We start from the raw sequence: 27041 nt of genomic DNA, 5'->3' as shown, positions 1-27041 counted from the left end.
GATTACCCAAGAGCTTCCAAATATTAATGTCTTTGGGCTGGCAGTGTACATGCATCTTTCTCTTTTTGAGAGACACGTTTTTGTTTTAATCTTAAATCAGTAGTTAGAATTTGCAGGAAGATGTTCCCATCCTTTTTTTGGAGACAAATAGTAAATTTGACTTTGTTTTATCTGAGTCATATTTGTAAATGTAACTCTGGTTACCAAATGGTTTCCTTCTGCAATGTATTCTTGAGCACTTTTCCTTGTGCTGCATGAACAGTATTAGAAGTTTGGTTCACTCTTTTATGTTGGTCACTAAATTCAGGAATTCCTACAAAATTGGTTCTGCAAATGGCTTTTGAAGGGAGTGGTTTTATAACATTTGATACTTAACATTGTAATGAACCTTTAAGCTTCAGAAAGACTTCATCTGTATAATGGCATGAAAGTCTGCCCATCTGATATTCCATATTTTAGAAGAAATCCGAGGATTATATACAATATGTTTTTGTTTTCAGTTGCCCTGGAGTAAAGCTACTGTAGTTAGTGGCTTCCACTAACATTAAAAGCAGTGTCAGGTAAGACAATGGGCCTCATTCCACATACTACGGTGTCACTGCTTTCAGTATGTAGTTCTTCAAAGAATTTTTTTGCTGTTTTTCAGAAACTAAACTAAAATTTAGCTTCAGAGACAGATTTTTATGTAAGTTCTTAAGAATTAGTTCATTGATATGCTTGAGGAACAGATGACTATTGTCCCATTTAACTGAGGAAGTTTTTTAAAAGTCCCTTTTGACTGTCAGACTCTTGTGACAGTGTATTGATGGCACAGTAGGAGTTTTCTGGAGTCTCTGTCCATTGCAGGTGAATTCAGGAACATGTCCTGAGTGTGCTGGAAACCACGACACAAAATGAAAAGTGATGTTTTGTTTGAGTTACTAATTTTAAGTGATTTCCTAATTTAAGAAGAGTATATTGAAAAAAATCACAAACTCAGAATGTCTTGCTTGACATGTGCCTGGGGGGAACTTCTTTAGGAAACTTTCATATCAAATCTCCTTACAAATAGTTCAAAAAACCCCAAAAAACCAAAACAACTGGAAATTTGTGTGCAGCCTCCCTCTGAATGGGGCAGACTTGTGTTATAGATCAAACTCCTTTTGCTAGCTCATGCAGTGTGCAGTGGGGTGGCTGAACCTGTTTTGTTCAGTTAAATAGTGGTACTGTCAGGACTTGGAATTGTGCTCCTTTTTTTCCCCCCAAAGCAGACTTCTGTCTGTCAGTGTCAGGTCTTTACAGCTGTTATCTGTACTCATCAATAAGGATCCAGAGGCATCTGTAAAACAGACACGATCCTTTGCGTTGTTCTAGTTGGTACTTCCAGGTTATAAACTTGCAGTAGTTCACAAAGATGCTTATCAGGCTACAACATGAGAATTATTGGAAGTTAGTGTATTATCAGATTGTGAAATGAAAGAGGACTGTGTTCTGAAGTCTTCTGTCTGTGATGTTTTGTAATGAAATCTTGGTTCAGGCCACATGTGAAAATGAGAAGGCTTTTTTTCTGGTTTTCAATGCAAATGCTTCTCTAAATCTTAAAATGGCAATGTAGTTCCTCGGGAAAGATACTGGAATTTGGACACATATTGTGTAGGTCTAATTAAGGTGTCATGCTGAAATTTATGACAAAATGATAGAAATCCTGTAATGCTTACATCTGAAATCTCAGCAGCACCAGAGAGTTTTCTTTTTAAACTTACAAGAAAGTTTGTGTAACTGTCTTTCTAGTGATCAGAAGTTCACTGTAAATTACAAATACATTACACTGAATATGTTACTCTGACTCTTTTGACAACTAAAGGGGGTGAAAAGAGGCATTTGCGTTCTGTACAGATACAGTAAAAAAAAAAAAAAGTTAGTTTTAGTGGTATCCAAAACTATGAAGAACTAAACATGGGAAGACTTTACCTGTATTAGAAAAATAAGCAGAAAGTCTCTTAAGTCCTGAAATATTTGAAAGTCTTCACAGATACACTTTAGAGAAGCAAAACTGCAATATTTTAGGAGCAGTACTGGTTACTAGTATGGTTTCCTTCAGTAGTTTCATGGCCAAACCCCTGAACTTCTTAACAGTTATTTTTACTAAAATAAACTGACTTGGGGATAAACATTGTTCTTTTCAAGAAGATGCTCCAAACTTTTGGTATCTTTCTAGAGTACTGTCAACTGTAGCAGATTATGATGTTGTCATTCTCTGTATTATTATTGAACCTTTATTGCAATTGATGTCCACAAATATAAATGACAAATTAGAATATATATATATAGATAGATAGACTTCACATTTAGTGCAAAGTCTAATGGGTTTGTTTAAACAAAAAAGAGAAAGGGTTAAAACTAAATTGGGATACTACATGCTGAAGCAGCAGATGCACACCTATGTGTTTTGTTCTGCAGGTTTTACTTTAAGTGCAATAACCTTTGGCAGGTGAAGAAGGTAGTTGAAAATAATGATGTCTTCAACTGGTGCTGTTAAACTTTCTAAAGGTATTTGCCAAGACTGAAGACATAAAAGCACACAAGAATGTTGTGCAAAACTAAACTATTTCATTAAAATTTACATGATGTTTTAAAAACCAGAAATTTTGTAGTTATTCTCACCTAATTGAAATGAATAGTTTACTTCCTGTTACAGTAATGTGTATAACAGTCTGTGCTTTAGTGTCCAAAATAAGAATGACAGAATGGATCAGGTTAGAAGGGACCACGGCGAGTCATCTGGTCCAAGCTTCCTGCTCAAGCAGGGTCTTCCTAGAGCACATTGCACAGGATTGTGTCCAGATGGTTCTGGAATATCTCCAGTGAAGGGAAACTCCACACCCTGTCTGTGCTTGGTCACTGCACAGCAAAGTTCCTCCTCGTATTCAGGTGGAACTTCTGTGCATCACTTTGTGCCCGTTGCCTCTTGTCCGACTGCTGGGCACCCCCGAGCAGAGCCTGGTCCAGCCTCTGACACCCTCCCTTCAGATATTTAGTGAAATAACCAAGATTACTGTTGGTCACATTTTTTTATTAGTAATACTAATGCTTTGGAAATTCATCACAAAACAAGGAAATCCATGTGCACTTAGGGACGTGCATTTTTCTTTCAGTGTTTTATGAAGATACTGTATTAGTTGGGCTGTGGGAGATGATTTTTTAAAAACTTTCTAAGGTAGTTTAATATGGATCTAGGCATGCTTATAACAAATGTAGTTCTGGTTCTGTTTAGCAGTGTAACTTTTATTGTATATCAGTTAATTTTGCCAATTCAAGATTTAAAAGCAAATCTTAAGACCCTCTCCCAAAGAAGGGATCTCTACAGAACATTCCTTTAACATCACATTTAACAGAGCTTTATATGTGTGTGCATATATATATACACACATACATGTGTGTATGTAAAAGTTCATGTGCAATATAGCTTATTTGAGAACCTGGGGAGATAGTTTCCATTTTGCTGCTTAAGAAAGCTTTAAGTTCCTTTTTGTGAATTTCTCTTTGGCTCAGTGATTTTTCCAGTGTCTGAAGTATTTATTGTATTTTACACTTAGAATAATGTACTGTAGATCTAGTGAATGTATGTTTAGTTATATATGTTTTTTTTTGACATAGGTTTTTTCAAACTTCAAAGTATTCCACAATTGTCTCCTTATTGGAACCTGTTCGTGCAAGTGGACACTGTCCTAAAGAGTAAGAAACATCTTTTTTTTCTCTTTTATCTTGAGGATTCAAGAAGAATCCAGTTGGGGAAGGATACATAGCTGTTTTGGATAGCCAAGAACTCAAGATAGCGTTTATCTTACATGGTAGTTACAGGTGAATTAGGTTTTTCTTTTCCCTGTTGAACTCTTACAGCTGGGATAAATTACTTGATTGCAAGTTTTTGATTTTTCTTTTTTCAAATAATAAATTTTTGAATACCTCTGTTCAGCTAACATATATATTGTAAAACCTTTATGCTTTAATTTTGTTTAGTGAACAAAGAACTTTTAAAAAAGCAAAAGTTTAGGAACAAAAAGATATATTGAAGTGCAAAGAACCTCACAGTTAAATAGTTTCAAACTCAGTTCTAATTTCTGGATGTGAAAAGGATTTGTGATTGATGGGAGCTGTTTGTGTGATGGGAGTTCCAGTACAGAAAAAGAGAATACCTAGAGCAAGTTTTCTGGCTGTTTTGATACAAAATTCATATTACTTCACATAGATGGCAAAAAAGAATGAAAGTATTTTAACAGCCTTCCCCTACATATGTGTTTGGGTACATGCTTATTTTTTATGAATTTTAGAAAAATATCTCTGCACATGAAGTGTCCCCATTAATGCAGAGATATTTTAGTTTAGCAGCCTTGGAATAAGTCTTGAAGTTACTGAGTAATAAAAGGGGGATAAATGTATTAATTAATGTACTCAATTAGAATGAGATAATTTTTTTTTACTGGAACATTGCAGGCTTTTAGTAACTGTTATAACCAATTTATATCTTTGGCATATGTTACAACATTGTTTCAAAGATGTAGTGAAAGGAAATAATCTTTGTGTTACAATCCGCTTCTCCATACAGAAATATATAATATATTTTAATGAAGATTAAAGATTAAACTGTATTAATAGTCCTGCAAAGGTGTTTAAGAGTTTGTCATCATGAGGGGAACCTCATGGAGAGAATGGTCATGTTTTTGAAATGGAAAAATACACTGGTATAGAATGTCAGTTCATATACAAACTTTGTCTGTCTTTTAATGTTACAGAGTGGTTTTATTTGCTTTGAGGCTTTTACACACAGGCCTTAGAAGCCTTTACTTTCACCCCATACACATTTTCCCTTAAACTGAGTAATGTTTTGAAGCCTCTTCCAGATAAAAAGAGAACCTCTTGAAGCTGAGCTCCTCTACCTGGTGTCAAGGCAAGGAGCAGGATAAAACTGTCATGCAAGTGTGTTCCCCTGGAAAGGCAGTGTCACTTCCCATTGGCAACTCCATCTGTCAGTGTGTAACAGCACTCTGCTGTTAGAAGACATGTACAGGACTTCTCGGACTGACAGATTTAAAACCTAGGTCTAAAACTTTTTTTTTTTTTTTGGGTACTTACATTGTATCTTAAAGTTGCCATAAACCTTTTAGTATTCTGGCACAGACTCTGCCCTTCATCTTTGGAGGTTTGTAGGCTTGGGTTATTTTTAGTAGTCCTACAAAAGGAGCACTTGCCTATTTATGGCTTACAAAATCATGGCTACCAGAGATTGTGTATTAATTCTGCTGTTCTTGGTTTTATGGTATCTATTGAAATTTTGAGTTTCAGGTGTTGCATTTGAATGTACACTTCTGAAGTTGGTTATTGTGTGACTTGTGTAACATGCTTCATTTTCAGGTCTCTAATGATGAGGTATCCATCTGGATTTAAAGCACATCTCTGAGCTTCTTAATTCTTCATTAAAGAGATGTGTTCTATACTCATTGGTAAGGTTTTTTTTTGTCTTGACTTGGGCCCTTTCCTTTAATATCTTGTGGTATATTTTTAATTTAGAAGATTTAGGCAACCTAATTTTGTCTTAAGGGTTTATCAGATACTTTTATAGTAAAAGGTTCTTTAGGTGCCTATGCTAGCTATTAATTTTGACCCAAACTAATAATTAAACTCTGGAATTCATATGTCTAAGTATCAATGCTCTAATTAAATCACTAACTCTTAGTGTTATAGATAGAGAAGCAGTGGTAAAGAATGTGTAAGTTGGTCTGTGGTCTGACTCCTTTTCCCATATATACAACAGTTCTACAAGCCTGTGTGTCTTGCCACACATCTTTTGAATTTGGAGTTTTGGGAAGAAAGTGACTCCAACTTGGAAAGCAACAAAAGCAAAGGATCTGAATTTTGTGCAATTAAAAAAAACAACCCTTTTACTCAATAATGTCAACCATATTTAATCTGAAGGAACTCTGTAGTGTTACACACACCTGCATGTCAAAACAGTAGAAACAAAACAGCCACAAAAATCTTACTAGAAAATACATTTTTTTCTAAAAACTACTGGTATTTTTAATTTTTGTAGGTATCTAAAGAAAACAACTAAGATTACTTCATATGTTACAGAACTTGTCATAATCCGTTCTCTCCATATATTAAGTACAGCTTGATGAAATATAATTTCGAGGCTTCAGTTAAAAATTGAGTTAAAAATTAATGTTAATATAGATCTCTTGAGGAAGTATAGTGCTTATAGCCTAAGCACACTGTGGGACTTTCTGATACCATGTTGTTTTATGCAGAGAGTTCTGTGATATACTTTGGTGTGGTTTTGCTCTGTTCAGCTTAAGCAAAGCTGTTCTCAGTAAGAAATTGTCCCACTCATAGTGAAGGCAAACATGGTTGAGAATGGTAGAAATTTGTCCTCAGTTGCATTGAAAAATGGATTTTCTTTCCAAGTGAAATTTGTCATTTGTCATGTTGGCTGACTTGAACTTTCATGAACAACTATAACGATCAATAAACTAGTGTTTGGGTGTGGGGTTTTGTGTTTCGGTTTTTTGTTGTTGTTTGTTTGTTTTCTGTTGGGTTTTGTTTTGTTTGTTGGGGTTTTTTGTTGTTGGGTTTTTTTTCTCTAAACCTTTATTTATATTAATTATATTTATTTCCCAGATGTTACCTGCAAGAAAGGAGGAAAGGCTTAGGAGGGGAGTTTGTTCATGTCTGGGGAGTAGAAGGAGGGAAACAGTTACATGAGGTGTTTGGTGCAAGCAAAACCAGTGTAGGATTGATAACAGACTACTCTGAGTTACTCTGACAAGCACACACATGCCACTTTGCTCCAGTTTTATGCTCTTACTCGTAGCTGGAACTGTAGCCATGGACTGGAACTTACTTAGTTTAAGCCCATACATTTCAAATCTTTGTCATCTTCAAATTAAAATACAAGGTACTTGAGTGAGCTTTGGAGTATTTAGCATGATGTCTGTGAACTCTGTAGCAGAAATGGAGTTCTAAACAAAACCAGTACGTTGAGGGTATGATTTTACTAAAGAGATGGCTCATTACTCAAAAATAATTAGAAATGCATACCAGTGAAGAGTAATTTCAAAATAAAATAATGCATACGTGTATATATATATGTAATTGCATGTGTGTGTTTTTATTTAATGAAACAGGCTACCCAACCAGGTTTTATCCAAATTTTCATGATACCAATAAGAGAAAATTCATCTTTTCAATCCATATTTAGCTACAGATATCATGGCACTCTAGTACAAACACTCCTAACTGTTAGAGATCAATAGAGTTCATATCTACTAAATGTCTAAATGTTCTTTTTTTAGTCTTCTACATTACTGGGATTTTGAGGAAATTGTGCTGTCCCTCTATGCCTTTCAAATCTGACATGTACATTGATCTTTGAATCTGTGATGAAATATCATTTATTTTGGCACATCAGTAGGAATTAATTTCTGTATTATTTAATTAACTGAGCTTTTTGAACTCGACCAAAGCTTTAGTTAAAATCTGACAAGTAATGGTAGTGTAATTGTCTTTTAATATTGGGGAGGGAATGTCTCTCATTTCTTAATAGTATGCAGAAGTGATCAGTTTTTTCACTATCTGGTTTTTAGCATGCTGTATTATCCACTCTTTTGACACAGTATTCCATCTGCTAATAGATGGGCCAGTCACAGAAAGCCACAAAGCTGTTCTACTGTTGGATATTACACAGAATTTAGCAAATGCAGGGATGATTATATCAGCCATGCTATAATACCCTAAACCCATGCCAGGTCATCTACCTGGATCCTGCTCTTCATTTGTCATCGATTGGAAGGCATTGGAAGGAAGTTTGATACTGGGAAAGTCATCATTGGATTGCTTTTAATCAGAAGCAGACAACTTAATCAGTGTTAGAAGATAATGAGGTCTAATCTATATTAATGCTTCCTTTATCTTGGTACTTTAGGATATCCTAACTTTAAGCAATAATTGTACATGTATCATCTGGAAACCACGGCTACTTTGCTGTGCTAAGCTGTCATCTTCCTAAGCTTCTGTCACTTTTTTAATAGCATTCTTTTCTCTCAATTCATTAACAGTCATACCAATCCATACTTGATAGATGTCACCAATTGGTGCCTTTCAGTATGATACAGGATCCATCTGTCCTTTCTCTGTGGAGACCAGAAGTTTTATATACTCAAACCCTAAGCATGGTTTGTGAATTTAAGTTTGGCTTTATTCTGACTGCGGTCACACCACCTTCAGTGCACTAGGAGTATAAGCAGAATGGCTTTTCATCAGCTTGTCCAAGACTACTTTGTGCTTAGTAGGTTCAACATGAACCTTGTCCATCAGAGAATATTTCAGATTTGCAGGGTGTTTATTTCTGGAAGGATCCTATACTCATTTTATTATTGAGAAAATTCATCAAGGAATTACAATTGAAGTGGGGGAGGAGAGCATGAAGGTGATCTTTAGTAGTAGGGTCAGGAATTAAAAGTTGTGGCTGTTTTCTTTCCTTTTTTTTTCCCCTTTAATTAGAGATATGTATTAACAGGATAAAGGAATGATTATTCCATCAAGATGCTCATTTAAAGTGATTGCTCCCATATTATAGAGGGTTACTACTTAACTGGGGAGGTAAATTATCACAGACACACATTTTTATTCATTTCCCATTCTGTTTGATTATACTAGAAATGTGTGAGCTTTTAGGCTAAAGTTAAATTAACCCCCTTTTCAACTCTTGCCTTAAATCTCTGATTGCAAAGTAATTCACTGGTGATTGCTGAGTGATACTATGAACAGTTCAAAATGTTTCAAAACTAGGTAAGTGTGTAAACTCTGTTGAAGTAAAGGTAGTTCCTTCCTATGTTTTATCTTTGTATCACTGTATTCATTCTCTTGTCTTTCCTCCAAACAAGAGTCTATTAAGTCTTTAAGAGATAAAATACTGTTTCTCAGAAACTTATTTAATGCAACTTAAATAGAAGAAACAAGGTATCTCAGCTTTTCCTACTGATTTTAAATGTAGTTTATAACCTTCAAGTTTTTTGTTTAAACATACAGAACTACTGTATATATCTTGTGTATTATATGATTTCTGTATAAGCAAATTCTAATCCTGGACTAGTAAAAAGCAATTCTGGTACATTTTGGTAATTTTCATGAATATGGCCAAAAAGAATCTAAAACTGTGCTTTGAGTGAATGAAAAAATGAAACTGTTACATTTAAATCATAATTAAATAAGGGACAAAAATTATAAACCCTGCATTGGGCAGCGAGTATAAGCAAAACGAAGTTATTTATCTGTGGTTTTAACATAAGCGTAATTTTATGAACAAAATATCAAAAATCCTTAAAAATGTTGAGGACGGGAAGGAGCAATGAGAAAAGCCATTAATTTTTCTTTTTTTTTCTTCCCCCCCTTCCTTTCCCTTAGGATGCTTTAACACTTGAAGGCGACTGTTTCATCAGAAGCACTAATGGATGTTGGCATGCCTTGGATAAGGTGGTGACTGCCGGATGTCATTTGTTTCTGTTCACTGCAGAGAGACAAAACTGACTCCATTTGGAGTTAAGAGAAAAAGCAGAACAGACCTCTCAAGATGACTGATCCTATGATGGATTTTTTTGATGATGCCAATCTTTTTAGTGAGACCTTAGAAGGTTTGTCAGATGATGCCTTTGTTCAACCTGGACCTGTTTCACTTGTTGATGAATTGAATTTGGGTGCAGAATTTGAACCTTTGCACATAGACTCATTGAACCATGTGCAAGATGCTCAAAATCAACAAAAGATGAGTGAGTTTGATCAGCTGAATCAGTATGATTCACTGAAGCTTCACTCAGTAAATCAGTCTTTTAATAGCTCAGCTGACAATGTCTTATCACCACACTCTCAATTCAATTGTTCACCAGTTCATCCGCAAAACCAGTCCAATGGGATGTTTCCAGATGTGGCCGATGGCAGTCCTATGTGGGGCCATCAAACTGCCACAACGGTTTCCAATCAAAATGGGTCCCCTTTTCACCAAGGACATTCTCAGTCTATGCAGCAAAACAAAAGCTTTGTAGCACACCATGACTTTGCCTTATTTCAGGCTAATGAACCACAGCATCAGTGTGCCTCGCTACGGTCGCAACAAAGCAGAAACAACACGGGGCAGGATGCTCTGAGTCAGCCAAAAGACTTCATGGAAGTGAACGTGTCTACTTCTCTCAGAGTCAGTGTTAACCACCCTCCTTCAGTTTCTAATCCATCGACTTCACAGCAGCCTCTGTCCGTTCAGCCGTTTTCTCAAACTGCAAGTGCTTCATTACATTTTTGTGGGAATCAGGAAGGAAATTTTGATGGACAGTCCCCAACTATTACTCCGTGTTCTGTTAGTAATAGTCAACAATTTTCATCTCCTTATTCTTACTCCAATAACCACATTTCTCCTACCAGCCTTCTTCAGCCTACAACAGCTCTTTCTACCAGCCAGCAGACGCACTCTATCTCTGACTTCACTGGAAGCGATGCCTTTACATCTCAAACAGGGACCAAGCAAGAAACAACTGAGCACATGTTGAATCCTAATACACCTTTGAATTCAAATACTTTTCAAATGTTGCATTCTGCGCATCCTCAGGGCAACTTTAGTAGTTCAAAACTCTCTCCTGTGAATATTAATTTTTCATCTTCCACTGGTTCTGCTTCTCAGATAAGCCATTTCACTGATCCTATTGAAAGCAACGGTTTTACATCTTTAGATGACAACTTACTTCATCAAGTCGAGACTCATAATGAACCATTCACAGGACTTGACCCAGATGACCTCCTTCAGGAAGACCTTCTGCCACAGTTTGATGATTCTGCATTTGTTCAGGATAGCACAAGCCATGTTTTAGAGCATGACCTAGAACACCATATAACCCCCCAGCAAGTAACACAGTCATCCGATCTGGTTCGGGCACAATCTCAAAGTCAGATCCATCCCTGGCATTCTTCAGTTTCTAATCAGCACCTGCAAGGCAGGAGTCGTGTGACCTTACAAGGACAGGTATGTAGGGATTTGGGGGGCAGGGGTTTGAGCTGTTTGATTTGCCTGATCTGGTGAAATGAATAATAGTGATTGGTCTTTATGTCAAAGCATGATAACTGAAGTCTCTGAGCTGTTATTTGACCCTGAAGAAGTCTAGGTGATGGCTAGTTTAGGAGAAAAGAACCAGTTTATGCAGACCTTGTTTTTTGCTGTTGTTTTCTTACTTCAGAAAACAAGACTTAGATGACCTGAAATATTTATATATTAACATGGTACCACTCCTTCTGCTGCTTATATTTCTGAAGTACAGCAGAGAAAATTGGTTAATGATTTTGCTGCAAATATAATGGCTTATTGTCTTGAAAAGTACTTACAGAAAAATGTTTTTAAGAGCTCTGATAAGGTTTGTGTGGCTGATTTCCTGCAAGAATTGCAGCGGTTAAGTTGTTGCTCGGTCCTTTGCTTGGTGTCTTTGTGCACACTTTATTCCTGCTTTTGTTATTAGTAATAATAGAAAACATATAAAAGGCTGTGTATATGTTGGATTTTGCTACTTTTGGCTAAACCAAAAAGCTCAGCAGTTGTTTGAGTATAACGTGCACATCTACTGCGAGTATCCAAGTCCTCTCTGTGCAGACAAAACAGCATAAAAATTGTACTGTAGGTTTTTTTAATGGGATACAAGAGAAACAAACTTTGCAGACAGTGCTTTTCAGTTTATCAGAGACAAAACTGAAAAGAAATTAAAACTGTGTGAGTATTGAAATGTTCAGAAAGATAGTCCTTCAATTCTTCAGTCTGTACAGTTTCTTATGATTGCTTTCTTATATGTAACTTAGTGACTTTTGAAATAGTTTTAATTCAAATATTAAGTCCACTTTTCTAATGCTGGCCTTTATCTTCATCTGTATCAGCATCTTCTCCTTTAGAGGAAGTATGTAAGTCATTAAATTGAAATACAGACTGATGCTTCTGGATCACTTTGGTCTTTTATGAGAGTTAAGCTTTTCAAAAGCAAATAAAGTAGGGAGGTAAAGGTATTTTTTCACAACACTGTAACCAGCAAAATTATGTTCTTATTACAGCTGCTAGAAACCTCAGCATATGTGAGATTCTTGCAGATTTTTCAGCTAAAAAAATTCCTAATTTAAAAGAGAATACATTTAGAATATGAAAGAGGTTTATTAAGCAAAGGCACAAATAATTATTATTTGAGCTTTTAAAGTTTTTCAATCCTGAAAGCTATTGCTATGATTTTGGAGGCTGGTTTAGTGGCTTTCCTTGTTAATACTTGTAAAGTGGTATAAGTGACTGCATTACCTACAGATCAGTACCTTAAAAATAACAAAGTTTGTCTCTGCTTGGCAGTTTCCAGCCCAAATTTGATTTGACAGGAATATCTGGAACTTGTTCCATTAGATGGTTTGGCAGAAGGAGCAGTACCTTCTGTATGATTAATACACGTGTTTGGCTGCCTTTGCTGGTCATGTAGGGTTTCCAAAATTGGGAGATTATCTGTTGAAATCCATGTGCATGTGAAGAGGGAAAGTACGAATTTTTATTTTAAACTCCTGTATTAAATTCTAGTAAGAATTTAGCTTGTGTTTGGAAAGGAAGAGAGACTGGACATTTTCTCATTTTTAATCTGTGCATTTCAAAACAGAAGCAACTTCCAAAAAATATATAGATATGCAGACAGATTTATAAAGGTTTTAGTAGCTGTATTACTTCTCTGTATTCTTGCTACCAATATTGTCTCTACCTGAGAGAATAGTGTCTTACTGTGAAAAAAATTATTGGGAAGGGAAGGAACTATTCACTCTTGCTTCTACTTAGTTTGCAGGACACAGGTCTGGGAAGGAGACAGTGTAACATTTTTCTTTTCCCTCAATTTTCCGTCATTAGTGTTAGAGATAAGGGTTTAACACGCTTAATCTTTGATCTTGGTTCAATGGATTGCTTCTCCATTACAACTTCTGCTTATGCTTATGGGGTGTGTAATTGTCAATTCCTACTGGTGAAAATTTTCTCTAAGTTGTGGTGTGATGTTAATGGAACTTGTACAAACAGCTCTGTGGCCGAGGTGAGCTTGGTTAACTGAGTGATGCAGTAGATGCAATCTGTTGGTTTTGATAAACATTGCTTTTCTTTCCCCTTCTCTACCTAAAAAAAAAAAAAAAAAAAAAAAAAAAAAAAAAAAAAGGAGGGCACAGCTGAAGCTACTCCTGTCAGTTATCTCTGTAACCTCAAGACACAGGGTGTAGTAGCTCCGAGGGAAACGTGATCCTGTTTGAGTGTGTGCACAGTCCTGCCAGGAAGAGGAGCAGCAGAACACGGGGCTGGGAACAGCAGCACTGAGGCTATTGGTCTCCCATGAGCATACTGGGGGTGAAGGGTGAAGAGGAAGTGGATTCCAGGAAAAGTGGGGGTGGCAAGAAATCCAGGAATTAGTATCATTTTTGAGGAGCCAAGAGGCAAAAAGTAGGTCTGATAGAACTTTCTGGTGCTGCGACTTTGGTGTTGGGAACGTCAGAACCTTGTAAGACTTACTTCGATCTCGTTGACATTAGTTTTACAACATTGTTTTGTAACAAAGAATAAAGTTCTGAGATGTGTGGAGAGCATTTGAAGCCTTGGGAGGTTGATTTAGGTTTTTATTGTGGTGTGAAAACAAAGCAGCTTTACAGTATTTAAAACTTATATGTTTTTCCCCTGGAACTTTGAAAATGAAACCAACAGAAACCAGATAGTTGTAAAACTGCTTGGTTTGGTTTTTATTATTTTGGGGTGTGCAATAAATTGTATAAATTGGATTCTGACCTTGAGTTTGTGTAATGGGATGGATGTTTAATGTTTCTTTCAGAAACTGGTTGTGAACCAGTAGCTGTCAAACTGTCAAGAGGGAATGTACAGATGCAAATAATGTAGAAGCCTCTTTAAATCAGCCTTGTATGTAGTATGAGTAGTAAAGGAAAAGTATGGCAATTACTGAAGTTAAGTGTTTCAGATCTGTCTTTTGACTGCCTGCAATTCTAAGAGGTGCTTTAGTTCTAATTCTCACTTCTGTTCTTTGATCACTTCATAGAATTTCAAGTTCAAGATGAGTTTGTTCTGTTTGAGCATTTTACAAATATCTGCAGGTGAACCAGGGAGAAAAAAGGTGGGGTAAGGGATGGAGAAGGAATTTTGTTCTTACTGAAACTGGTTGGCTTTAGACAAGATGTTGGGTGGGAAGGCATTTTGATAAGTTTCATATGTAATAGATAAGGTGAGCTGTTAATTGTCTAGCAAGACCATGTTTCATACTGGCTTTTATAAACATTGAGTAAACAATTACTAGTGAATTTAATTTTTTTTTCAATAGCTTCAGCTTGATAATGGTTGAGATTTTCTCAGAAAGGACAACTTTATTTCCTGAAATAGTTAATGAACTGTAGCTGTTGGAATGGACCCAATATTAGACAACTAACTGCAGTTAGACTGAGGTTATTTAAATTAAAAAAGAACATTAAATACTTGTTTTAGTATTTGAAAGCGAGCATACTCATCACATTTTTACTTTTATGGCTATTCTTTTAATGGAAATTAATTTAAAAATTAATACAGTCTGTTAGGTGTAATAATGCTGCAGAATTAAAAACAATCTAGACTGTCTTATGCTACTAATACACTTTCTATGCTTGCTGTAATTAGATTAGAATTGTAAATAACTTGTGCCTCTTAATTTTACATCATGCATTTTTCATCAGAGCTAGAGAACAGAAAGTAGAGTGGAGAAATGCACTGAAGATTCATGTAGCCTCAGTGTTGACTAATACAAGACTTGTGATCTTATTAACTCCACTTAAAACTGTTTTGAGTTTGCTAAATAATCTATTTGCTTTTCATAATGTTGAAAAAAGATGACAAAAATACAGGCTTCAACTTTGTTTTGCATATTTAGAAGAAAAAGGAAGTTGGAAAGATAATCTGAAGTATAAACTGTCCTAAGAGAAGTTTACAGCCATCTCACTGTGTATGTTATTTTGTAAGAAGCATTCTAATGTCTTCTGGCTACAAACATGAAAACGGACAAATTGAGGTGGAACTGAAAAATAATATTCCATTAATAATCCTAAGTGCTATAGGACAATGCAGTAGTCTTCTTAAATCAAATGAATAATTTTTTTCCTTTTTGTGACTGAAAGTTTGGCACCTAACTTGACAATTCAGTGTATTCATGAGTTGCAGTATCTCACATTGTTTTTGTAAAAACTGACTTAAAACATGCAAGTGGTTTTATGCCTGCAAGCTTGAGCTGTCCTACCACTTGTTTTATAGCAACAGATGATGTTTTTTTGGAAGTTTGTCTTGCCCTTGTTGAAAGCTTGGCAGAGAAAATCTGAACATTGTAGATAATTGCTTGGTTGGTGTTGTACCCCAGGACATCTGTATCTATCAGAATGCCATAAACTCATGTATGAGCGTCCCACCAGAGAGGCAATTAATTTTCCCCGAGCTTATGTGCTGCTGAGATGCCCTAAATTGCCACAGGCCTTTCAATTCTGTGTTATCAGATGCCTCTCTTTTATATCAGCTCTAAACTCATTGTAGACATTTATCCTTTGGATTATTCCACTTGTAAACCCCTTACTCTGCCATTGGTTGCTATTCTACTTGTATACGAAATCTTGGCACTGTAAAGTTTTTATGAGAGAAACACACAGTAAGCAGTGATGTGTTTTCTTGGCTAGTTATGAGAGCCAAAACCAGACAACTACTTGATATATGCAGTTATGGAAGATGTATCAAAATCAAGGGTATAGTATTTATTAGAGTGTATTTCTTACATTCTCTGTGGTTTAATTTTAAGGAAGCCTGTAATGAGAAATATTTAAATGTAATGAACTGATCACACTATCTAGAAATTCTTTGTAGAAAAGACTGGGTATTTTGCATAGTAAGTTTATAGGTTATGGCTCCTAAGTGCTGGTACAATGCAAGATTATAAAATTATGGTGCTGCTATATGTGTGTTGCTTGGGAAGCAGTGAATGACTGAGCATGATAAAATACACATCTCAGAATTTGCCCTGCTTTGCTTCAAGTCAAAGGTTGGACTTGATGATTTTGGATGTCTTTTCCAGCCTTAATGGTGCTATGATCTGAAATCTAGACATCTGTTCCAGTAAGCATTTGGGTGCATTACCAATCATAACTTGTAATCTCGAGATGTAAAAAACCCACACACCCCTAAAAACAACCCACAGACCAAAAGAGTCTCAAAACCTTGTTCTTTTTCATAAAGTGCTTAATAGTGCTGGTATAGCTCCCATTAAGCATATCCACTGTATCTATAGTGTTGCTTTAATTAGGGATAATTTTATGGGTGACATCATATTAGCAAATGTAAATCTTTGTCTGAACTTTCCTTTTAAGCATTTCTACAAGTTGTATGCACTGGACTTAGTTTTCTGTGCTTCAGGAATATTTTTCACCATTCTTGTAGGGGCTCAAATTCTCTACCACAGTGAGGCACCAGAATTCAGTTATCTTCCAGCATCTAATAGGTTTATCATCTATGCTGAAGTAATGAAAGTAATCCCTCCACTGACCTTCTTTGTACAATATTTTGCAGCTTTTTTTGCTTTCTTTCTATGATTTGAGAAAGGGCTGCACAAACAGGTGGGAATGGAAGTGGCAAAGCTGTGTCAAATGCACAGAGCTAATGAGAGGAATAGGGCAGTATTTCTGAGCCTAAGTAGTGCAGCTCCTGGAATGAACCAAGTTTTTGAATTATAGCTGTATCTCATACGATTTCATTATTAATCTATGGGGTTTTGCCAATGATATATTAATCATTAAAGAGAGAAGTGTTTTGAAAGCTTTATTTATAGTTGAACGTGTATGAAGCATTTGCTTTTGTATATAATTTATATGTTTTATCTAAGCCTTTTATACATTTTATTTCTTTTTATAAATTACAAATTGCATATGTTGGGGAAAGGAAGTACATGTTTGTGAGATTAGTTTGTAACACATTTACAGATGATTAATTATGATAATATGCCCAAAAATTGCTGGGCTTTTAAGAACAGGGAAAATGTGCCAGAGTATCTGTTTTACTGTTTTAAAGGCTTTACAAGGTTGTAATTACCATCTCTGAGATAAATTGTTTCATCTTTTTTGAATCTTTTTTGCTATCACTATTGCTTTTCTTAAGTCTCTCTCAACCTCTGTCACTTGTCAAATAATCAGGCTGTCCAATTCTTTGTGTGTGTTTCCTCTTTCAAATTAAGAACTTGCTGTTTTAATGATTGTTATAATATACGAATATAATTTTTCCTGAGATAATTGTGCACTCATTAAATGACTGCTATAATTGTCTTTAAAATGTGCCAAAAGAGAAGCATTTTTGCAAAAAGAAGTTAACAGATGGCAGGCATAGGAAGGAAGTTTCTGGCTGGGTCAAATTACAGGAGTTATCCTACAGATAGCAAGGTGAGACTAGTTGACAAAAATAAGTTCAATTTACATTAATTTTTTAATGATATTGCAGGATAAATGTGGTTGAATAATCTAAATAACTATTTGCAAACAGATGTCTTGTTAACACTGAAAAACTGTAAAGCAATTCAATAATGTCAGAGTACTGATATAATTGTGCAAGCTTAGTGTCTAGAAGAAATGGTACTTAATTACAGAGAAAAGAGAAAACAAAATCCATGTTAAATTATCTTTTAAAGACAGCAACCCATCCTATAGGCTGTTAAAGCTACAGTTCAATATATGCCTAAACTATAATTAGTTAAGGGAAAAAACGTTTAAGAAAAAAAGCTCCTATTCTTCCACTTTGTGTTAATGCAACCATTTGTGCTATGAACTGAACTGGGAAACTCCTTCATGTGCAGAGAAACTTTGCAATTTTTTTGTCAAGGAACTTCAGGAATAGAAGTTCCTGGTTGAGTTATCTCAGTTGCCCAGAATCATATTGCATAGAAGCAGTGGAGGGGAGCCATCAATGCCTACAGGTGTCTGACAGTGTCAAGAGCAGGGGGCCGGACGTTTCAGTGATGCCCAGGGACAGGACAAGGGACAATGGGCACAAACTGAAATGAGGGAACTGCCATCTGAATATGAGGAAAAACCTCTTTACTGTGAGGGTGGCAGAGCTCTGGAACAGGCTGCCCAGAGAGGATGTGGAGTCCCCTTTTATTCAAGAACCATCTGGGCATGATCCTGTGCAACCTGTTCTAGGTGACCCTGCCTTAGCAGGGGGGTTGAACTACACCATCTCCAGATGTCCCTTCCAACCTCAGCCATCCTGGGATTATGTGAGAAAGGAGTAGGAGGCATCATTTTCTGCAGTAGAGGCAAAATAATTGTGCATGGAACTGTAACCTCAAATGAGAAGAGAGTGCAAGTGGGCTCGATGCAGGACTATCCCTTGGCTCCAGTAACCACTAACCTGTTTTCACTGACACTATTATCCAAACTCTAAACTTTTGAGTGGCTTCAAACATACCTTTGCCTCTAAAACTTCCAAAACAGCACTCTATCTTGAGACATTTTTTAGAAAATCATACACTTCATGACATGTTAGTGAAGTGTTATTACTGAAAGAGAAGCAGAACTTGTAAAGGTGTTAACCAGTAGTATGGCTTCAAAGCCAGAGAATCTGAATTACCTTTGGAATTCATGTAGCTTTTGTCCAGATGTCAGTGTGCTTTGTGCACTCAGGTTTTATAGTTTCTTTTAGCTATTATGTTAATTTTAAATATATAGATCAAAATAATTTCCAGCACTTTTCCTACCTAACAGCCTCCTGCATCTGGAGAGATGTTGTTTTCTCTGTTCATTATCAGCTTAAAAAAAATTTGCTCAAGTTGCTGGTTACATAGATTTTGAAGAGAGTGTCTATTGTCAGGTGTTGAGTGGATTGGATTTGGGAACTCTAAAGGCTAATAAATATAAATTAGTGGGTTTCTAGGATGATGAGACTGAGAATTCTAATGCTGATTTGAGTAAGTTTGATAAATGAAACTAGCAATGTTAGGCGAGAAAAGATGACAAGTCTTACGTTTTTGAAAGCTGTGTAATTTTTCTTTCATAAATGTGGCAGGTTTTCTTTTGTGTGGATTATTTGGCTTGTGTTTGTACTTGGGTTTTTTCTTCCCTTGATATCTTACTGTGAAGGCAAGCATTTTAATTTCTATCTCATGAAATTGTTCCCATCTTTTACATATTGTCTTTTCAGGAGTCAGTCTGTATTTGAGAATAATTTTCAATGTTTGTATTGTATCATATATGTGCACATAAGCTATTTGGCAGCATAGTAAATTGCAAACCAGAATTAGTTTCATAGATTGATAGGAAGTCCTCTTTTAAAAGATATTCATGACTTCACAATTAAGTTGTAGTTTATATATTGAAAGGAAAAGAAAAGTTAGCCTTAGTGTTAAAGAAAACATTGCAGATATTTTGGTTCTGTGCATTTTGTGTATTTTCTTATAGTTTGAAACATTATTTTAAGAACGTGTCAGTCACAACTGTCTTTCTGAAACAGTCTTAAGTAATCTTAAAGGCCATTGTTTCACTGTACCTTTTGTTTTTCACTGTACCAATTGTTTTTACTGAGCACCACACATACAGAGAGTTCTTTAGTAATATTTTAAGCAAACTTACAAGAAAAACATAGCTATTGTGATTTTTGTGACTTGCAACATGCTATGGCTTACAGTACCTGTTTGTATCTTCAGAAGAATAAGAAGATGCATGTGGATTGTTTTTTATCTTTGTTAAGTCTTTGTAGCAGTTGTCCATGAGGCCCATGTATGGCTCAGCTTGATGTGTAAACTCTGTTGTAGCAGGAACTTTGGTCCTTGCAACTCCTAAAAGCAGCAGACAGCTTTAACAGAACCCAAGCTGTCACGGGGAAGGCAGGTAAATTATTTAAGGAACATCTGAGTGACAAAACCAGACATGTGTCTTAATGTCTTTGAGTTCAGTAAGAACAATTTTTAAAAAAGATTAAGCAAATTTATTTTGATGTGTCTGCATTGTAGCTCCTATTTATATCATCCTTGGGAGGATTCTTTGACGTGCAATCACGTCATGTTATGAAATCTGAGCAGCTCCTGCCACTGCACGACAGATGTGTTTTGTGGTGCCAGCCCAGGGTGCTTTTTGGCTAAATATGATTTCAGAAATGGTGACCCAGCCTTGCCTGGGGACAGAGGAACGAAGGGGCTCGTGCTTGTGACTGTGCTTGGGGATGTCCTTGGCAGCACACTGTGATCTCTGACCAGGCTGTCATTCTGCTCTGTGTCGATGACACTTTCTGTTGACTTCAGCTCCACTAAAGATGATAAGAATGTCTCTTGTCTTGACCTTTCCAGTGGGTCTAGTCCTGCCACTTCTGCTGGCTGCCAGGCTGAGTTGAGATAAAAAATTACCACTATGGTTATGTTTCTAGAGACCTGTCTTGCAACTTTTTCTGTTTGATCCCTACCAAAAGTTCATGCTCCCTGCTGGGAGGGGTTTTTAGAGTTTTTTTGGTGTGTTTTTGTTTTGTTTTGGGGTTTTTTTGTTTGTTTTATGGTAATCCCTATGAAGCTCTTGGATGCGATGTTCTTTCTCTAGAAATTTTTTAGGAGACTTTTGGGGAAAAAACGGTTTGGGTTTTTTGCTTTTTTGGGTTTCATTTGCCTGAAATCAAATTCTGCTGTTCCCCAGTAGTATTCTCTGACTCGGGGCCTCTATTTTCAAGCCATCACCCCTTTCTGATAAATTCCTTTTCTTTAGGCATCTTGTTTTACTCCTTAATTAGGGGGGGAGGATTTTGTTCATGAATATTTAACTGAGATAACTAGATTCAACAGGAGTGGCTTCATTAGGTTAGCATATATGCTAAAGGAGTCTTTTGTGCTGAAGGTTCCAGCATTTAAAGCTGTTAAAGTAGTTCATTGAAGCTGAAACAAAAAAATACGTAAGTTGGTTTGAACTGAAGTGGAAGAAGTATGCCCCCCCTCCTTGATTTAAATGGAAATATGCTGTGCAGGCAGTACTGATATTAGTGGCTCCCCAGCTGTTCATGTTAAAAATAATTGCTTTTCCCAATTCCTGTCAGTATATATATTTTAATGTATGTGCTGGGGGTTTTTATCTAATTGAAATTACGTTGAAAACATTTTGGTTACCCTGTTATCTTAACATTTTGGATACTCTGTTAGGTATCCAGTAATACTACGAAGTTCAAAGATTGAGTAAACTTTTGAACTTCACTGCTTCTAGTGAATAAAATTATTGTAAAGAGAGATGTTACATACCAGCCTTTCTGAATATGCAGTCTGTTTTGCTTTAAAGATCATTCATGATCAGTATTTCCCTGTTAATGAAATGATACCTATTTTTCACATCTGTCATCTTTCACAATACTTCACTGTTCTGCTATGAACAAGCACTGAAAATACATTTTAGAAAGTAAGCTGCCTATAATATCATAGAATCATTTCCTGGGACTGAACAAGACAATGATGTGTTGCAGCATGTTTTTCCAAGAGCCTTCATACTCAGGATAAGCTGGCTCACTTATTTTCGGAGTCAGTTTTATTTTGCCATTGCACTTGACGTACTACAAAATTTTAGTAGAATCTGGTGTTAAAGCATACTGTGGAAGAGAATCTGTCTCTGTGTTTTGTTTAATCTGTGGTTGTTTCTCTGATCTAGCCCAGATTTCCTTCCTGCAGGTACTTGCAGGAGTGAGGTGTTGAGACAAAAGCTGGGCATGTTCCTGCTGGTTCTGCACAGTTCTTGCCCACTTGCCCTTCTTTGATCCCTTCAGTATGTTCAGTGACTCCTCTAAGTAGCAGAAGAGTACAAAGAATCGAGGGTTTGCACTTTACAGCCCTTCACACCTGTAATGTCTTCTGCTTCTGGGACTGGTAACAAATGGAGAGGCTTTAAGGGGGACAGTGGAAGGAAATAATGACAGTAGTAAACTTCCTAAGGATGGCAGATTTTTGTTTCAGTTATAAAAAGATGTTCCTACAAGGCCACTTCCATGAGAGGTGTAGAAGGAACACAATAACTGAAATTAAGTTTTGACAAGAACCAACTACAATTAAGGTCCTGTTGCTTTTCCTTGCTCAGAGATGTTTGCTCTGCTGGTTTCTTGGGGTGCTCAGGACAGGAATGCTGAAGCTGATCTTGGATTAAGGGGAATAAAAAGTGTGTTGTTCTTTTTGAAGGTAGTTTGGGTGGGGTTTTGTCTCCTGGTCTTCCTTCTCTTGTTGGTAAAAAAAATAAAACCATGAGAAAATGACTCTCTTGGTAGCACACAAAACTCATGGCCATACAGAACGTGGGTGTGCAGGTAGCAACGTGGAAAACTTCAGTTTAATTTTGAGTTTGTTTTCTGTTGTGAAGACTTTTGCAATCGATTCTTTGTTGTTTTACCTTTAAATCAGCATTTTGAAAGATTTTGTCACCTTAAATTAGTGCAGCTTCACCTAATGTTATATTTTTCTGGAGTATAAAAGGTCATTAAAAAAAAGTTGGGGAGAGCTGTTCTCTTGCTGCTTTGCAGCATTCCACTCCCCACAGTAATAGAAGCTATCTGGCTTCACATGTTAAGTAAATTTTTCCTATTGTAAAAATAGGGGGGAGGGTTCAGAAGAAGCAAACTATTACCTGTATCTTCTAAGAAGGTGTTGAATGATGTGTGATTTCAGTGAATCAATATATTTGTAGAGCTTTATTTGGGGATTTTGAACTTTAATGACTAGTCTTTTTAAAACAGAATATGTTTGAATTTTCTTGTCCATAAGTATTTGGCAAAGTATTTTGCAGATTTATTTCCAGATGCCCACACAGGACTTGTTTCAAACAGTGAACTGAAACCTTGACTTTCCTTTTATAGATTACAGAGTTTAGTCAACTGTTTTTTAAGGAGTCAAATAATTGCAAAATTTGTAAGGTTAAGATTGATCAAAAAGGAAAGAAAGAAATGGTATAGTGGAACTTTTTTGCTAAAACATTTTGCCATTAGGATAGGTATTAAAGGCTTTAGAAAGTCCGTAGAGGTATGGCATGCCTGTGAATTTGGTCTGAGCCTAATAATTCAATGGTGCATCCACCAGTTGTCTTGAATATGAACACTACATTTTTTTTTCATATATAGGAGCCCAGAGTTTTCTCCTGTTAAGTCATATGTACTGATACTTGTACTGGGAACCACAGGTGGAACATGAGGTATGCACTGCATGAATGAGGCTTAGATCAATACAAGTACTGAGTGTTAGTGGTTCTGCATGTGAAAAAGAGCACTGAGGAGTTTTGCTGAGGCTGTGGGTTTTGTTGGCATTGTCTGCCACTTTGCAAATAGCTGTGTTCACCATCAGAGACTGGAACCCAAGAGCAGTGGGTACAGAACACCAAGCCACTGATAACTGAGCCACATTCAATGCAGTCACTTGGCAGAGCAAGCAGGATGAAGCTCTCAATTTCTTTTATTTCCTGGCAATTTAATGTGCTCCATTACACAGTGCCTGCTTTAAGAATTACAGGGCAAATACACACAGTTTTTATTCCGCTACTAAATATTCAGAAAAAACATTCTAATTATATTTGGCACTGAGCCCCAAAATACTGCCTTCAAACCAAGTCTTCCAAATGGAAGCAATATGTGTGCTGCAGACTCATTCTGTAACACCCAGTGCTGCCTCTACAGTGTGCCCAGGGTAGCAGCTGCTTACACTGAACAGCGGCTTGATTTTCTCCCCGTGAATGACAGGGGAAGTCACTGGTTAAGAAGCTGCTACTAATAACTATGGTATCTTCACTATATTAGTGGGAAAACATGATTAGTGATATTATTACTCGGTTCTGTGGCACTGAGATGTGAAACAACACCCTGTGTGACATACAAACAGGTGCATGTTTCATCTTAGAAATATGACTAGTTTAAGGTCGCTGACCTTTCCATTAATGTTTTCATTTCATTTAAAATTTGGTTATAAGCATGGTGTTAAATGCCTTGTGAGGCACAAATAACATTCACATCCCAAATCATAAATTTACATTCTGAAGTGACAGTTACACAGATAAAAATTTTGCCTGGCCATGTTGCTATAGTTGTTAGCCATTCATTTACCAACATTACAGATAACAAGTACGGAAGAGGGATAAGATAGATTCTCTCCCTGTATCTTGTTCCTTTTTTTTTTTAATCTGTCTGTAACATCTATTTTAATTTGGGTTAGGTTTCACATATGCTTGTCTTGAAATTCTGTATCCCTTAAACACTGAGATGTGCATGAGCGATGATAATAAGCAAGAAAAAGAAGGAAGAGTATTATCAGCATATTGAAAGAACCATAATTTGGAATGCTTCAATGGCTCCCTTAATAGTTCCATACAAGTACCAAAGAGAGTGGAAAACTGATAGAACCCCATGGATCTCCATTTGCCAGTGCTCTTGGCTTTGTAAAGCAATCCCTGCAGATGGTGTGGGGCAACTGTTGAACAAGAAAATAAAAAGCAATTCAGAAGGAACTCTAAGGGAGTTCTCTCTGGAGAAAAGAAATCTTGTTGCATATTTAGGAGATCTTCCCATCAGTTCTGCAGAAGTAGCTTGATTAACCATCAAAATCTCATTCCAGTATATTGTCTAAGGAAAACTACATCTTTTGCTAGGATTGCCATGCAGCAAAGGAGACTCCTTTCTGCCCACATGTGGAGTGACACCCATTCATGTTTTAAGCAATCTTCTACAGATGGACTCTGTCAAGGGTGTGGGTTCTTTTTCTTTTTTTTTTTTTTAATAGATATACCTTTGAAACACAAATCCACCATTAAAAAATCACTGGAAGAGTTATTTATGCAGACTATTCTAGAGGAAAAATGTTCAGAGTACTAGAATGGAATTCTGAAATCACTGACTTGAGTTCATGCTTTTTTTTAAAGTTGCATTCATAAATACAATTTTATAATTCAGTTGAGGAATGGATATTCCTTTAAGATTTTTCACTGTAGCAGCTTAAAAACAACTGCAGTTTTCAAATTTTCATGTGATTATGATGTGACAAAATAAGCTGATTTGGGGAAAAAGCCCAAACTATTGATTAATCGTTAGTTATGCAATTTATTTATTTGTATTATGGTTGTGATATTGATATTATTTTGGTGACTTGACATGCACAAAGGGATGCCTTGTTTAGTAATAAACATGAACAAAGATGATGTGGTAATGCATGTAGATCAGGTTTCCAGGTGGCTAATTTTAGCTGCCTTTAGTAAAGTTGATGTCAAGGTCATCTTGATTTTCCTAAGGACTTGGTAGACCTGCAAGAACTTGTTATGCTCTCCAGGCATATGGTTCTTAGTCTGAGCATCTTCCTGCAGGTGGGTACTACTACCAGCAGGAGTAAAAGGATAATTCAAGCCATTGCAAATTCAAACCTTAGCTTTCTATTCTTAGACTAGTTAAGGTCATAATTTAGTTCTTAGTGGTAGGTAATGTTTGGGTGCTTTATATAATTAAATCACAAATGTGCAACTCATTAAAATTCAGAGGAAAACATTATCAGTCCTTAAAATATATCAGTGGACATATATATATATATATATATATATATATATGGATGCAACTAAGGAGAGATACTAGGTCTTTAAGATTCTGTGCATGCATAGAATTGAAAGTAATACTACTCTGTCATGAATGGCCATACCTACTGTAAGAAAGGTGTTCTTACAGTGGAAGCCATGTTTTAGTATTGGAACAGATAAGGCAGGATTTGAGAAGGTTTTCTAGGAGTTAGACCTCTTTTCTGTTAAACTCACCTTCTCTTTGGGACTTCCTTTGTAGTGATAACAAAGGATGTGAAGAAATATTAGTTGTTGTGGAGCAAATTAAAATGGGTTTAGGCCTTCGAGGGGAAAACCCCAGTGTCTGTAAGTGTTCAGGATGGTGGTTTGTCCTTGCTGGAGGAAGGACTGTTATGTCAGTGAAGGTCTTCAAATGCATACCCTCTGCAACCACAACAAAATGTTGGAGAAATGCCTTTCCATGAAAAGCCTACTCAGCAGAGTAGTGCTGGCTATTAGGAAGACTGCTGTCATAGTTCAGTCTTTCAATATTGCCTGGTAACTTGATTGCTTTTACATTAGCTTAATTAAGAAATCATTGAGGTATGTGTAGGATACCTTCTACTCCTGAAAAACAGAATGTCAAATTTATTTGAATACTGCTGAGAAGATGCTCCCCTGGCTGTGAATCAGGTCATGTGTGGGGAAGTCTACAGCTGTTGTCTGATCTGTTCCACCCTCAGTATTTTTAGGGCTGGTTCAGTGGTGTGAACAGCAGCACAGCCCATACCTGCTGCTGTTAATGGCTTTTGCAGGAGGCAGCAATAGTGTGAATTTGAGGTGATTCCTGCCAATTTCCCTGCTGCCCACAGGATTGCGTGGAGCAGCAGGGAACTGACAGGAGGCTTGTTCACTGCACTCGGCTGCTGCTTGGCAAAGCCATTAGCAGCAGCAGATACCCTGGAGCTCTCTCTGTGCAGACACAAGACAACATTGCATTGCTTTACGTTCAGTTATATTTGGATGATAATCTTTGCAACCGTGAGAAGTAAAAGCATATTTTTCCAAATAAAATCTTCAGGTTTTAAATATGTAGCTGCCTCAGGGTTTTCCTTTCCATCTTCTCCTATGTGTTTGTCAGTTAAGAATCTTCCTTATTCTAGATGGAATGGGTTTGTAAGCTGCTGGTGAAAGGATACGTTCCTTTAGGATGTTTGATCTGCACTCCTGCTTACTAAGGGGGAAGGGGTATTTTCAGCTTGGCAAAAGGCTTTTCCCTTTTTGTTACAGATGCTGTGTAGCTTTTGAAATGGTTTTCAGTGTGCATGATGATTTATAAGCATTCAATCATTTTATAGCCATGCATATTTTGGAATCATGAAATTATTATCAGAATAAAAGACCTCTGCTGAATTAGGTGGCTTTTGTTGCTTTGGTTGCTAAGTACACAC

General features: G+C 36.5%; 2 protein-coding genes across 11 annotated transcripts in view; one reads left to right on the top strand and one right to left on the bottom strand.

Annotated features, from left to right (window-relative positions):
* Positions 1–911: 911 nt before the first annotated feature.
* Positions 912–27041, bottom strand: part of LOC113949010 (serine/arginine repetitive matrix protein 1-like) — a 28174-nt gene continuing 2044 nt past the window's right edge. For 2 of the 8 annotated variants that reach the window (XM_027647111.1, XM_027647110.1), the window contains exon 3: positions 912–1318. In XM_027647111.1, coding sequence (XP_027502912.1) covers positions 1298–1318 — 21 coding nt within the window. In that variant the 3' untranslated portion in view covers positions 912–1297. Of the gene's footprint in view, positions 1319–18223; positions 19930–21232; positions 22292–27041 lie in introns of those variants that run through there. The other 6 variants (XM_027647107.1, XM_027647105.1, XR_003528306.1 and 3 more) reach the window with 5 other exon arrangements.
* Positions 3637–27041, top strand: part of CHD9 (chromodomain helicase DNA binding protein 9) — a 78182-nt gene continuing 54777 nt past the window's right edge. For 2 of the 3 annotated variants that reach the window (XM_027647102.1, XM_027647100.1), the window contains exons 1-3: positions 3637–3714; positions 5392–5480; positions 9442–11044. In XM_027647102.1, the coding sequence (XP_027502903.1) occupies positions 9608–11044 (1437 nt within the window). In that variant the 5' untranslated portion in view covers positions 3637–3714; positions 5392–5480; positions 9442–9607. Of the gene's footprint in view, positions 3715–5391; positions 5481–8838; positions 11045–27041 lie in introns of those variants that run through there. The other variant, XM_027647101.1, reaches the window with a different exon arrangement.

The sequence above is a fragment of the Corapipo altera genome, unplaced genomic scaffold (assembly GCF_003945725.1).
Source record: "Corapipo altera isolate COAL_440 unplaced genomic scaffold, ASM394572v1 62, whole genome shotgun sequence".
Lineage (NCBI taxonomy): Eukaryota > Metazoa > Chordata > Aves > Passeriformes > Pipridae > Corapipo > Corapipo altera.
Note: the sequence above shows the minus strand (reverse complement) of the source record. Positions and strands in the feature narration are given on the sequence as shown.